Source organism: Trichosurus vulpecula, chromosome 4 (assembly GCF_011100635.1).
Source record: "Trichosurus vulpecula isolate mTriVul1 chromosome 4, mTriVul1.pri, whole genome shotgun sequence".
Taxonomy (NCBI): domain Eukaryota; kingdom Metazoa; phylum Chordata; class Mammalia; order Diprotodontia; family Phalangeridae; genus Trichosurus; species Trichosurus vulpecula.
The window spans coordinates 441,001,002-441,013,927 of NC_050576.1; the positions used below are offsets into that span (position 1 = coordinate 441,001,002).

A 12,926-nucleotide genomic window follows, 5' to 3' on the forward strand; every position below is an offset into this window, starting at 1 on the left:
CTCAGGTCTCTTCCCCCTCCTCCTCTCAGCCACTCCTCCTAAAGCTGACCACATGTCCCCCTACTCAATATACTCCAGGGGCTCCCTCTCACCTCCAGAATAGATACAAGATCCTCTGTTTGGCATTCACAGACACCTGGCCCCCTCCTCCCTCTCCAGTCTTCTTACACTTGACTTACCACTGGACTCAGGTGACTGGAGGAGAGAGTGAAGCTGGTGACTTTGCTCAGCTCTGCCTCACTTAAATCCAATGCACTAGCAAGTCAGGACACCCCCCTCCTGATGTCATTGGTCCCCTTGGAGCCCCAAGGACAAACAGCAATCCTTCCTTCTGTCTTTTGTCCGTGTCTCCTAGAAAGCCAAGTTCATCAGAGATCTGCCTTGGTACCCACTCTTTCAGAGGCTTCCCTCTTGTCTCCTGGTCACAGGTTCTATCCCGCCAGACCTTGGCGTCTGCAGGGAAATGACAGATACCCCCTTTGGTTCATGCAGCAGGTTACTTTACTTCTCCTGCTATGTCTGCTAGTCTACAGACCTATGAGGACATACATGTGATCTCTGACCTTTCTGCTGAAGGTCGCAGTCTGTCTTCTTCTGAAAATTCCTTTGATGCTCCAGCTCTTCTCTGGGGTTCCTAACAAAGCCCCACTTGGCAGTTTCTTCCCTCACTCCTGCTCCCACTGGTGGCTCAGGCCCCCTCAGGGAGGGTCAGTGCTCCTTCCCTCAGAATTCTATCACTGGTTAGCCCTGAAGGGTGGAGGTTTCTAATACCATTGTTCCCAAGTCCCCATCTGCTATGTCCCCTGAACATCAATCAGCCAGTTGATATCAATTTGCTTTTACAAAGGGATATTTACTAAGAAAACCAGTCACCATTATCACTTTCATATAGTGTGTTAAGGTTTACAAAGCACTTTACATATATTTATCTATTTGCTTCTCAGAACAACCCTGGGAAGTAAACGCTATGTTAATTCTCATTTGACAGGTGAGGAATCTGAGGCATAGATATGAAGTAACTCTCCCAGGGTCACATAGCCTAGTGTGTGAGGCAAAATTTGAACTCAGATTTCCCTGACTCCGTCTCCAATACTATATGCCATGCTGCCCAGCTGCCAAGTTATAGCAAGGACAGAGATCATGAAGTGTCCCCCTGAAATGGGTGCAGAGTGCACGCTCCCCTTTGACCCATGCACACACACGGTTCTTGGGAAGGTAGTCTTTGGCTCAGAGCAGACACATAATAAAGCACTTGGACTGGTCATTGTTTATGACTCCCGGCCCTGGGCATCCTCTCCTCCCTTCTCAGGATCCAGGGCACAAAGCTCACACTCCCCTTTGACCCATGCCTCCTGGTTTTAGAGCCTGAGGAGGAAGAAAGGCTGGAGGGTGTGGGGGGCAGCAGGGGAGAAGGCAGTGACCCAGCTGCTGGCTGAGCCCCTCCTGGGCCTCTGTACAAAGTATCTGGCTGTTCTAACCCACTTATCTCTGACATTGGGGAAAGGAGTGAAGGTAGAAACCAGCCCCTGGGCATGTGAAGGAAGTAGCCAAAATGACAGAGGGACTTAGTCACTGCAGAAAACAGGCATGTGCTTGTCAGAAAGGGCCAGAGCTGTCCTCATCCTGACTGTCATCATGACATCTGCTTGGAAGTTCCTGCACACCAGAAAGGAAGGGAGAGCTTGGGCAGGTGCTGAGTGGAGCTCCAGCTCTTCTTGGAGGTCATGGCCAGGCCCCGCCCCAGACCTGGGACCCCTCAGGGCTCCTTCTTGCTGATGTTTCCTCAGAAAAGCTCCCCTCACCTGGGAGAGGAATGGGTGGCACCCTGTTTTCTTCTCCTCTTGCTAAGGGGACATCTCAGAAGTTGTGGACTGAATGCCCTTCATCACATTTTCCTACTTGGCAACCTCTGGGCTCACGGTCATGTTCCCTTCCTCCTCGAGATCTCCTTCTTGGATTTTCTTCTTGAATTCTTCTTTGCTTCCTATATAGGTGCCCCTCAACCCCTCTCCTAAGCCAGAACTTAGCAAGGCACTGCACCCTTTCTTCTCCCTCTTCTAAAGCAGGCACATTAGCTTGATTTATATCGGAGCCTTAGGCAAGAAGACCAATTTAGCACATACACTTCCTCAGCATCCATGAGCCCTGTCCCAAACTCATGCTGGCCTTCTGTCTGAATATCCATTCCCCTGGCCCAGCTCACCCCCAGTTCTGTCTGGGCTCCTGTTGGCTCTATTTCTTGAGGGTGAGATCCAGAGGCTGGGGTCCCACAGTGGGCTTCTAGAGAAAGCTGCAGTGATTCCCCTATCGGCTGACCTTCTTAGAGCAGAACTGGGGCATCTGCAGAGCCTTGCCCCAGAGGGAGTGGATGCCTTGGCAGATGGCTATGAATAGCTCTCCCAGGATGATTAGCCAGGCAGCATGTCAGTTCTGTCTCCATGGAATGTGGAAACAATCAGAGTAATGAATTGGGCAGGGGAGGGCTCTGCTGCTGGATACTCAAGGGCCTGCAAGGCCATGTTGACCATGACCGTGGTTATTTCCATTCCCAGAGGGAACTTCCTTAATGAAGACTTATTTCTGCCCCTTCACTGCCACTGGGGACAAGCCTAGGTCACATGGGGATGGGTCTGTTGTTGTTCGGTCGTGTCTGACTCCATGATCCCATTTGGAGTTCTCTTGGCAGAGATACTGGAGTGGTTTGCCAACTTCTCCAGCTCATTTCACAAAGGAGGAAAGTAAGAGGTAGGTCTGTGCTAGAGCAGAGACTGGTTGTGAAGCCATTGCACTCTCGGTCCAGGCAATGACGTCTCTGGGACCAAGAACATCATTACTGTTGCTGGGACCATGGCGTCATTGCTGGTGGTCATGAGTCAGAGGGGACTTCTGGGGCCTTGGCTCAGGTAGAGATTCTGCAGGGATGGGAACACAAGAGGATTTTAGGGCTGAGGCAAGGAAGCCAAGATCCTGCCCCAATGGCAAGAGGGCGCCATCAACCCCCTCTGTGATCCACCACTTGTTTGTCATGATCTGACCACAAGTTGGGAGGCAGTATCCTGGAATGGTTGCTGGATTCAGAGTCCAAGGACCTGCTGGGTTCAAATCCTTCCTTCTTTACTGGGTTCAAATGCTTATTACTTGTATGAACTTGGATAGCTCATGATAGCTCCTTGGGCTCCAGCTTCTTTATCTGTAAAGTGGGGAGGGGGTAGACTAAGTGTTGTTGAAAGTCCCTTCTGGCTGTACATCTCTGGTTTTTCCCATAGTGGATATATACAGAGTCACACAGTCTTCAGTTGGATGGGGCCTTTGGAGCCATCAAGCCCACCCCAAACCAGGCTGACTCTGTATTGACAACATCCCCGTCAACCACCCAAGAGGCAGTTCATGTGATTGGGGGTGTCTCTAATTGATAAGATGCTTTTCCATATATATGAGGGTTGATCAAGTGAAGCCTTGATGACATTGAGGAGTTCCCCAACCAACTTGAGGAAGGTAGAGAGCAAGGGACACAGAGAAGTCACTGATCAAACTGATGGCACATAGGAAACTCCTAATGATTGATTAGTCAGTCAGTCAACAAACATTAATTAAGCACTTACTGTGTGCCAAGCATTGTGGGGGAATAGAAATACAAGGAAGAAGAAGGAGAAGAAGAAGGAGGTGAAGAAGGAGGAGAAGGAGAAAAAAGATGAAAAAGAGGAAGAAGAAAAAGAAGAGGAAGAAGGAGCAGAAGGAAAAAAAGGAAAAGGAGAAGAAGAAGAAGAGGAAGAAGAACTAGAGGAAGAAGAGGAAGAAGAAGATGAAGAAGAAGAAGAGGAAGAAGAAGAAGAGGAAGAGGAAGAAGAAAAAGAAGAGGAAGGAGGAGAAGGAAAAAAGGAGGAGGAGGAGGAGAAGAAGAAGAATAAAAAGAAGAAGAGGAAGAAGAAGAAGAGAAGAAGAAGAAGTAAAAGCAGAGGAAGAGAAGAAGAAGACAGCCCCTTTCCTCAAGGAGCTTACATTCTAATGAGGGAAGACAACACAAAAGGAAGTAGATAAGGGGGAGGGGTTTGGGGGAAGAGGAAGGAACTGAGCATGAGGCTTGGCTTGATGTGTGTGAAAAAGGAAGAGAGGTAGCTTGGGCAGCCTTCTTAAAAGGAGGTCCTGGGAGGAGTCTTTCACCTCCTTGGGGAGGTATGAGTTCCAGTAGGATTGGCCAATTAAATGCATGCCCCTCTTCATGGCTTAGAAATGTAATCTGATTACACTTTGAGGGCTCTCTTAATGACTCTGCCTTTTCCCCTATGCTTTCTTCCACTAAAATTTTATCCAAATTAAAAATCAACAGAGAAGAACAAGAAAGAGATTTGTACAAGAAATTGTGAACTTCTGAAATGTATCATTTACAACAAGTCAGGGAAAGGGAATCTCTCATCTCCATTCCACCATGGTTCCTGTAGTCCAATTATATATAGTTCTGTCCCTTGCCTGTCCCTCCTGGGGAGCTGGAAATGGCCTATGAAACTACCTAAGCCAGGAACACATGGTTGTGGGAGGTATGTGCTTGCATATGTACTGAAAAGGGAGGTCCAAGATATGGCTTCTAAGCCCCACGTTCTATGTAGAGGAATGAGGACTTTGGATTCCCAATGAGACCATCTCAGAATCTGGCAGAGAAAGGGGATGTGCTGGGCAGCTCCGGCTTTCAGAGTTGTGTTAGCAGTAGTTCAGGAGGACAGAGTAGATGCTGCCAATCCAAGAGATGTCTGCCCCAGGGACTGTATCACAGGACCACAAGCCCCTACAGAAGCATATGACAGTCTTGGAAGAAAGGCCAATGGGTGCCCATCCATGTGACCTGAGACAGGGATTAATACACAGTGCCATTCCCAAACCCCCACTTCCTGTAAGAACCTGGGCTTCGGACCAGTGAAGGGAGCTTTCTTTGGTGGTGAGCATCCCTAAGCTGGGGAGCCCAGGGACCTGGCCTTCTAGAGAGAGAAGGGGATTTCCCACACAGAGTGTCTCTTGGAAAGAGAAGTGGCTTGCTCACAGGATCTGTGCGACTTTAGGAGCAATAATGGACCGCAACCATGGCATGGCAGGGATAGAAGGCCCTTACTCTGCACCCCATGTAGTCATGAGTGACCTGGACACTGCAGGCATGATGGGGAGGGGGCTGCCTGTCTAGTCATCCCAAAGGACATTTGCTTCTTGAGGGGAGGGATGTGGTTAGAATCTGCAGCTGAAAAAGGATTTGTCATTCCCAGTGGGAGGACCATTCTTGCCTTCTGCCTTGGGGCAGCTGTGTGGCTGGTGCATGGAAGAGCCTCCAGGGGTTTTCTCTTCTTCACTCCCCAGGGCTTTCCCAGAGCAGGGGCCAGAACCCCTGCTTGGGGGTGTGATAAGAGAAGGAGGGCGGGGCGTGACAACATTGCTTCACATTTCTAGTGGCTTTCCTCCTAATGGCCCTGTGAAGCTGGTGGTGTGTAGACTGTGAGTCCCATTTTACAGATAAGAAAATTGAGTTTCTGAGAAGTGGCTTGCTCAAGATCACATAGGAAGCCCCAGAGATGGTATTGATTATTAGTCTCCCAGGTATAGCCTCTTTCCACTGGCCCTGAGAAGTCAGGGCTGCTGAGGTGGCTCAGTGTCCCTTGCTGAGGCTGCTCCCAGTGTGGCCACCCTGGGCCACACCTGCCTGGATGGGCCACTGTCCTGATCCCTCCAGCTAACAGAGCCTCCTGTGCTTCTCCTATCAGCCTGATTTTTGGGGCACTGACCGTCGTGACAGGGATCGTTGGGGTCCTCGTAGGTGCAGAGATAGCAAGAAGGTACAAGAAGCTCACCCCGACGGCCGAGCCACTGGTCTGTGCTGGGAGCATGCTGGCTGCTGCCCCCTGCCTCTACCTGGCCATCATCCTTGCCCAGAGGACCATCCTGGCTGCTTATGTAAGTGGGGGCTAGGGGAGGGGCCTGGGGCAGGGGCCCGAGGGGACCAATGTGCTTAGAGCTTCACTTCCATCTATGAGTTCATTCAGTCCCATGCCATCTCTGTGCATCTCAGAAGGGGGAAATTCTCCCCATGTTATAGGTGAGGAAACTGAGATTACCCAGGCTTGGTGGGAAGGCTTCCAGAGTGTGTGTGTGTGTGTGTGTGTGTGTGTGTGTGTGTGTGTGTGTGTAATTCTGTCTCTACTGTACTGGACCATCCACCCTCAGGGTGAGGAATTTATTCCTGACCTGAAGCCTAAACCAGGCTCTGTAGGATGCATAGGTCCTGGCTCAGCCCCAGGCACCAGACAGAACCAGATGATTCTGATTCCCCATGGCAACTCTTTAGAACTTGAAGATGGCTCTCAGGGCCCCCATGTCTTCTCATTGTCCCCACCTCCCAATGGTTCCTCATGGAGTGTGGTCTCTGGCCTCCTTCCTCCCCCCAATGTTGGCTGTGCTCCTGAATGGTCTCCAGCTCTCAGAGGTACACAGAGACTTGGGCATGAGAATTCATGGGCATTAACCTCAGCAGAGTTAGGCAGAGCACTAAAAGGGATCTCTCTGATGCTGGGGGTCTGGGCTATGTGGCCCATTGACCAGTCTGTTCACTTGGCTCTTCGTGCAGCACGTTAATGATCGGGGTTGGTAGGGGTGCGGTAGGGGAAGGACCAAATTCTTGACCTCCTCAGAGCCATTGGGGCAGGGTTGGCACAGCTTCACTGTTAGTGCCAGAAACTCTGGGGACACATCCTGGCCGTGGCTCAGAGGGGCCTCTCCCATCCCTGGCTCTGTGGCCTTGGATGGCTCAGTTCATGCCTCACTGGTTCCATGAGTCTGTTTCTTGGGCTGCATTTTGGGGACTCAGATGACCCATCTTGAGACTGGCAGCTTCTTGGAGCCCAACTCCTCTGTCTTCTTCAGTATGTTTTTGGCCAGCCTGGAGGTCTGCAAGAGAAGCCTCACCTGAGGGTGGTCCTGATAATAGATGGGGGACAGATGAAGGAGAGAGAGCACAGAGACTGAGCTGTGGATGGTCACAAACACCTGGAGAGACCCAGGTCTTCCACACAACCACTGGGGCTGTACATCATGGCCAGAAACTCAGGGTTCTTCCATCTGGTGCCCAGGAGAATTGTCACTGTTGTATGGGGGCCCCAGCCTCTGTGGACCAGACGAGAAGGAGAGGGCAGAAGCTATAATAGAAAGGGTTTAGGTGACATTTCCTGAGAGGCGGACAATGGCGTGGGCCTTAGAGTTATTGGCTTGTGGGATTTCAGTGGGAAGGTGCCTTGAAGAGAGATTCCAGCCTCCTCCTCTTTCATGAAGGAGGTTTAGAAGAGGATGTTCTTGGGGAGAATGATTCTCTAAAGATACTGGGGGTATTTTTACTCAGAGACAGAGCACTTGGTGAGCATCCCAGGACCGTACACCTCAGGTCTCAGAGCTGGGAACTCAGGCTGGATGTGAGCAGGGATACTTGCTACATCTGTCCCAACAAGGGCTTGTCCAGCCTCTTCCCGGACCTGCCAGGATGGGGAGCTCACTACCTCCTGGGGCTGCTTGCTCTGCTCCCTCCCATCTCAGATCTTTAGCAAGGCCTTCCTGACACTGAGCCTGACTCTGTCCAGCATCTTGCCTCCTCCATTCGCTCCCGAGTCAGTGAGATCTGCTTTCATTCAGCTGGTTTGGAGCTGCTGACCTTGGTGCTGAGGAACTCACCTCTTCTGTCAGGGGCTGTGCATGTCTGTGTCAAAATGAGCATGGACTACGGGATGCCGTGGGGCAGTAATTACAGTAATTAACATTTTATGGTGAAGGTCATCCTTCCTCTTCTAAATATAAAGCCCTCCTCCCTCCTTTCCAGGAGTGGAGCTGCCTCCCCCCAGGAGGTCTATGCTGCTCTGTCCTCCTCCAGCCTTGATTGAGACTCAGAGGGACCTCAGACCTGGATTCAGGCCATGGTGCTAGGCTGGGGCCTTGGCCTCCTCTTCCAGGTGACTTTATCTTTCATGGGGTTCAGGGACAGATGGGGGGCAGAGCAAGGCCCCTGTGGGCCTCCAAAAGGGGCATGTCTGTCATGATAAGCGCTGCTCCAGAGTGGAAGGGGCTGGCTCAGTGGACAGCATGCTTCTGTCCATGGGAGCCTCCAGGCAAGGCCAGGTGAGGCCACTGGGCACACACACCAAAGAGGGACTTCTGTTCTGCTGTGGATCATGCTGGACAGCCTCATGTAGGATCCCCTGCCATTCTGTAATGAGCACAGGGCTCCTTTCCTACCATAGACCATCTCTTTGGGATCCTTTTTGCTGACTTAGGCAGAAAGTCACATGGACTGCCCCATTCTTATCAGTAAAAATAAGAGACTGGTACTGACCATTCCCCCATTTCTGACTTTCTCTTTGTTTTTTTTTTTTTGGAGGGGGGAAGGCAGGGCAATTGGGGTTAAGGGACTTGGCCAAGGTTACACAGCTAGTAAGTGTATCAAATGTCTGACACCAGATTTGAACTCATGTCTTCCTGACTCCAGGGCCAGTGCTGTACTCATTGCACCACCTAGCTGCCTCTTTCTCTTTGTTTTTGCCACAGAAAAGTTGAGGAAGCAAGATATTCTTTGATGCTTTATCCTCTAGGAGAAGGTGGGGTGTGAGGGAGACAGACAGACAGAGACAGATAGGCACAGAGAGAGAGAGACAGACAGAGACACAAAGAGATGAGAGAGGGAAAGAGAGGAGGCAGAGAGAGAGGGAAAGAGAGATAGAGAAACATGACAGAGAGACACAAAGAGAGACACACACAGATAGAGAGACTGAGACACAGAGCCAGGACCAAGGGCATTGTAGAGAGCTTCTTCCCTGTTTTGATTCCAGGCAGGGATGAGGGTGAGAGCCTAACAAAGAAGATGCTGCTTTCAGGAGACAGGGACAGGGGGCAAGGGGAAAGGAGAGATTCCAGAGTTTGGTAGTGAAGGAGAGGAGAGTCACAGAATGGGAGCTGGTGGGGATGGAGGGGTCCAGGATGAGCTGTTTTAGAACATCTCAGGAGCCAGTGAGAGGAAAGGCTGGAGGCACAGGTGGGTGGAGCAGGGCCTGGGAGGAGGTGGAAGAGGATGGACTTAAGGGCTTCCTTCCTCTGAAACAAGAGAGAAGGAGGAGAACATGGTGATGATGCTGAGGTCTAAGGGTTTGAGGAAGGACAATGGTCTTGATCTTCTCAAGGAAACTGGGTCATCTGTTGTAAGCTGGTTTATCTGTGTGAGTGTGGGGGTGGGAGAGGGTAGAACACTGTTGGAGACTGGAGATACAGGCAAGCAAGCAGAGACACAGAGAGAGACAAATAGAGAGAGGGAGAAAAGAGGAGGAGGAGGAGGAAGAAGAGGTGGAGGAGGAAGAGGAAGAAGAAAAAAGAGGAAGAGGAGGAGCAAGGGGAAGAAGAAGGGGAGAAAGAGGTAGTGGAAAAGCAATAAGAAAAAGAAGAAGAAGAGGTGGAAGAAGAAGAAGAAAAAGAAGAGGAAGGAGAATAGTAGAGCTGTCACAATGCCTTTCTAAGACATTAGTTTGTCAGGGTGCAGTCTGTCCTCTGGTGATGTGGCAGTGGACATCATGGTAGGGTCGGGTTGGACCCTACAGCTGCTGAAGTCCTTTCCACCTCTGCAATCCTATGATGCTGCCATGCCACGTAGTTGGTTCACGTTGGGCTTGGGGGCCACTCAAATTCCCAGGTCTCTTATTTTCACAGGAACCATCATGTAGCCAAACTTCTAGGTTTTATCTGTGAAGTTGACTGTTTGAGGCTGAATAAAACACTTGACATTTGTGCATTCTAAATGTCATCTGGTTCTGCCCAATTTTCTAGCCTGCCAAGCTTGCTTAAACTTTTATGGATAGCTTTCATTTACACATCACCTTCATTTCCCAAAACATCCTTCCCTCTTTCCCCCAGAGAAAGTCATCTTGTGCAAAAGACAAGAAAAACAATGCAGCAGAATGAGCCAACATATAATGCAATCCAGCTTTGGGTTATGGAGCATTCCACACTCATGCAGAGAATGTGGAGAGGCACATTTTTGGGGGCTAACCAGCAAGATCTTTTTGAATTCCAATTTGGATACACCACATGCTAACTATCCTTTAATCTACTATATAAACTCTTTCTTGCAAACTCCATTTATGTGCTATAGTTTTCCCCATTATTTCACTCCCTTCTCTCCTCTCCCAGTGCATCCCCTTCCCCACTCTCACATTCTCCTTTTGAGGTCATCCAAACATAATAAAATCACACCCAGGCTCTCTGTCCCATTGGGTTTTCCCTTGGCCTGCTGGTAATAACAAAGTTCTGAGGGCGTGCACGTACCATCTCCTCACAGAAAAATGTAAACAACTGAGCCTTATCGAGTCCTTGAGAATTTTCACTTTGCTTACCTTTGTAGTTTTCTCTCGAGTCTTGTGTTTGGATGTCAAGCTTTCTATTCCGCTTCCCAATATGATGGTGGCTGCTAAATCTTGCATGATCCTAAATTCTTTCTTTTTGGCTGCTTTCAGCACTTTTTCCTTGACCTGGGAGTTCTGAATTTTGGCCATCAAATTCTTGGAAGTTTTCATTTCGGGATTCCTTTCAAGAAGTAACCAGTGTATTTTTTCAATTCCTACTCTGCTCTCTGGTTCTAAGATATGTGGGCAGTTTTCCTCTATAATTTCTTCGAATATGACACCAAGGCTCTATTTTTGTTCATAGATTCCAGGTAATCCAATGGTTTTTAAATGATCTTTCCTTGAGATGTTTTCCAGATCAGTTGTTTTTCCTATGATATTTCACATTTTCTCCTATTTTCCCTCAGATTTTGGGCTTTGTTTTATCATTTCTTGATGTTTCATGAAACCAATAGCTTCCATTTGGCTAGTTCTAATTTTCAAGGACTTATTTTCTTCAGTGAGTTTTTGTACCTGTTTTTACCAAGCTGTTAATAGGTTTCTTTCATAGTTCACATTTGGTTTTTTTATTTATTTTGTTTAATTTATTTATTTAACATATTTAGTTTTCAGCATTGATTTTCACAAGAGTTTGAATTACAAATTTTCTCCCCATTTCTACCCTCCCCCCACTCCAAGATGATGTATATTCTGGTTGCCCTGTTCCCCATTCAGCCCTCCCTTCTGTCACCCTACTCCCCTCCCATCCCCTTTTCCCTTCCTTTCTTGTAGTGCAAGATAAATTTCTACTCCCCATTGCCTGTGTATCTTATTTTCTAGTTGCATGCAAAACTTTTTTTTTTGTTTTTGAACATCTGTTTTTAAAACTTTGAGTTCCAAATTCTCCCCCCTCCTCCCTTCCCACCCACCCTCCCTAATAAGTCAAGCAATTAAACATAGGCCACATGTGTATCATTATGTATAACCCTTCCACAATACTCATGTTGTGAAGGACTAACTATATTTTGCTCCTTCCCAACCCATCCCCGTTTATTGAATTTTCTCCCTTGACCCTGTCCCCTTTCCAAAGTGTTTGTTTTTGATTACCTCCACCCTCATCTGCCCTCCCCTCCATCATCCCCCCCTTTTTTTTTATCTTCTTCCCTCTTCTTTCCTGTGGGGTAGGATACCCAATTGAGTATGTATAGTACTCCCTCCTCAGGCCAAATTTGATGAGAGCAAGATTCACTCATTCCCCCCTCACCTGCCCTCTCCCCTCCTCCCACAGAACTGCTTCCTCTTGCCACCTTTATGCGAGATAATCCACCCCATTCTATCTCTCCCTGTCTCCCTCTTTCAATATATTTCTCTCTCATCCCTTAATTTGATTTTATTTCTTTTAGATATCTTCCCTTCATCTTCAACTCACCCTGTGTTCACTCTCTCTTTCTCTCTCTCTCTCTCTCTCTCTGTATATATATATATATATATATATATATGTATGTATATATATACATACATACACATACATATATACATACATGCACATTCACTTATATTATATATACATAAACATATATATGCATATTCCTTTCAGCTACTATGATATTGAGGTCTCATGAATCATACACATCATCTTTCCAAGTAGGAATGTAAACAAAACAGTTCAACTTTAGTAAGTCCCTTATGATTTCTCTTTCTTGTTTACCTTTTCATGCTTCTCTTGATTCTTGTGTTTGAAAGTCAAATTTTCTATTCAGCTCTGGTCTTTTCACTGAGAAAGCTTGAAAGTCCTCTATTTTATTGAAAATCCATATTTTGCCTTGGAGCATGATACTCAGCTTTGCTGGGTAGGTGATTCTAGGTTTTAATCCTAGCTCCATTGACCTCCGGAATATCGTATCCCAAGCCCTTCGATCTCTTAATGTAGAAGCTGCCAGAACTTGGGTTATTCTGATTGTGTTTCCACAATACTCAAATTGTTTCTTTCTGGCTGCTTGCAATATTTTCTCCTTGATCTGGGAGCTCTGGAATTTGGCGACAATATTCCTGGGAGATTTCTTTTTGGGATCTATTTGAGGAGGTGATCGGTGGATTCTTTCAATTTCTATTTTGCCCTGTGGCTCTAGAGTATCAGGGAAGTTCTCCTTGATAATTTCTTGAAAGATGATATCTAGGCTCTTTTTTTGATCATGGCTTTCAGGTAGTCCAATAATTTTTAAATTCTCTCTCCTGGATCTATTTTCCAGGTCAGTGGTTTTTCCAATGAGATATTTCACATTGTTTTCCATTTTTTCATTCCTTTGGTTCTGTTTTATAATATCTTGATTTCTCATCAAGTCACTAGCTTCCACTTGCTCCAATCTAATTTTTAAGGTAGTATTTTCTTCATTGGTCCATTGGACCTCCTTTTCCATTTGGCTAATTCTGCCTTTCAAGACATTCTTCTCCTCATTGGCTTTTTGGAGCTCTTTTGCCATTTGAGTTAGTCTATTTTTTAAGGTGTTGTTTTCTTCAGTGTATTTTTCAGTATTTTTTTGGGTC

The 12,926-nt window shown here is 47.6% G+C and overlaps 1 protein-coding gene across 1 annotated transcript in view; it reads left to right on the plus strand.

Annotated features, from left to right (window-relative positions):
* Positions 1–12,926, plus strand: part of SPNS3 (sphingolipid transporter 3 (putative)) — a 59,272-nt gene that overhangs the window by 14,025 nt on the left and 32,321 nt on the right. Inside the window, exon 8 of the mRNA XM_036754278.1 lies at positions 5,742–5,931. Within this exon, the coding sequence (XP_036610173.1) occupies positions 5,742–5,931 (190 nt within the window). The remainder of the gene's footprint in view (positions 1–5,741; positions 5,932–12,926) is intronic.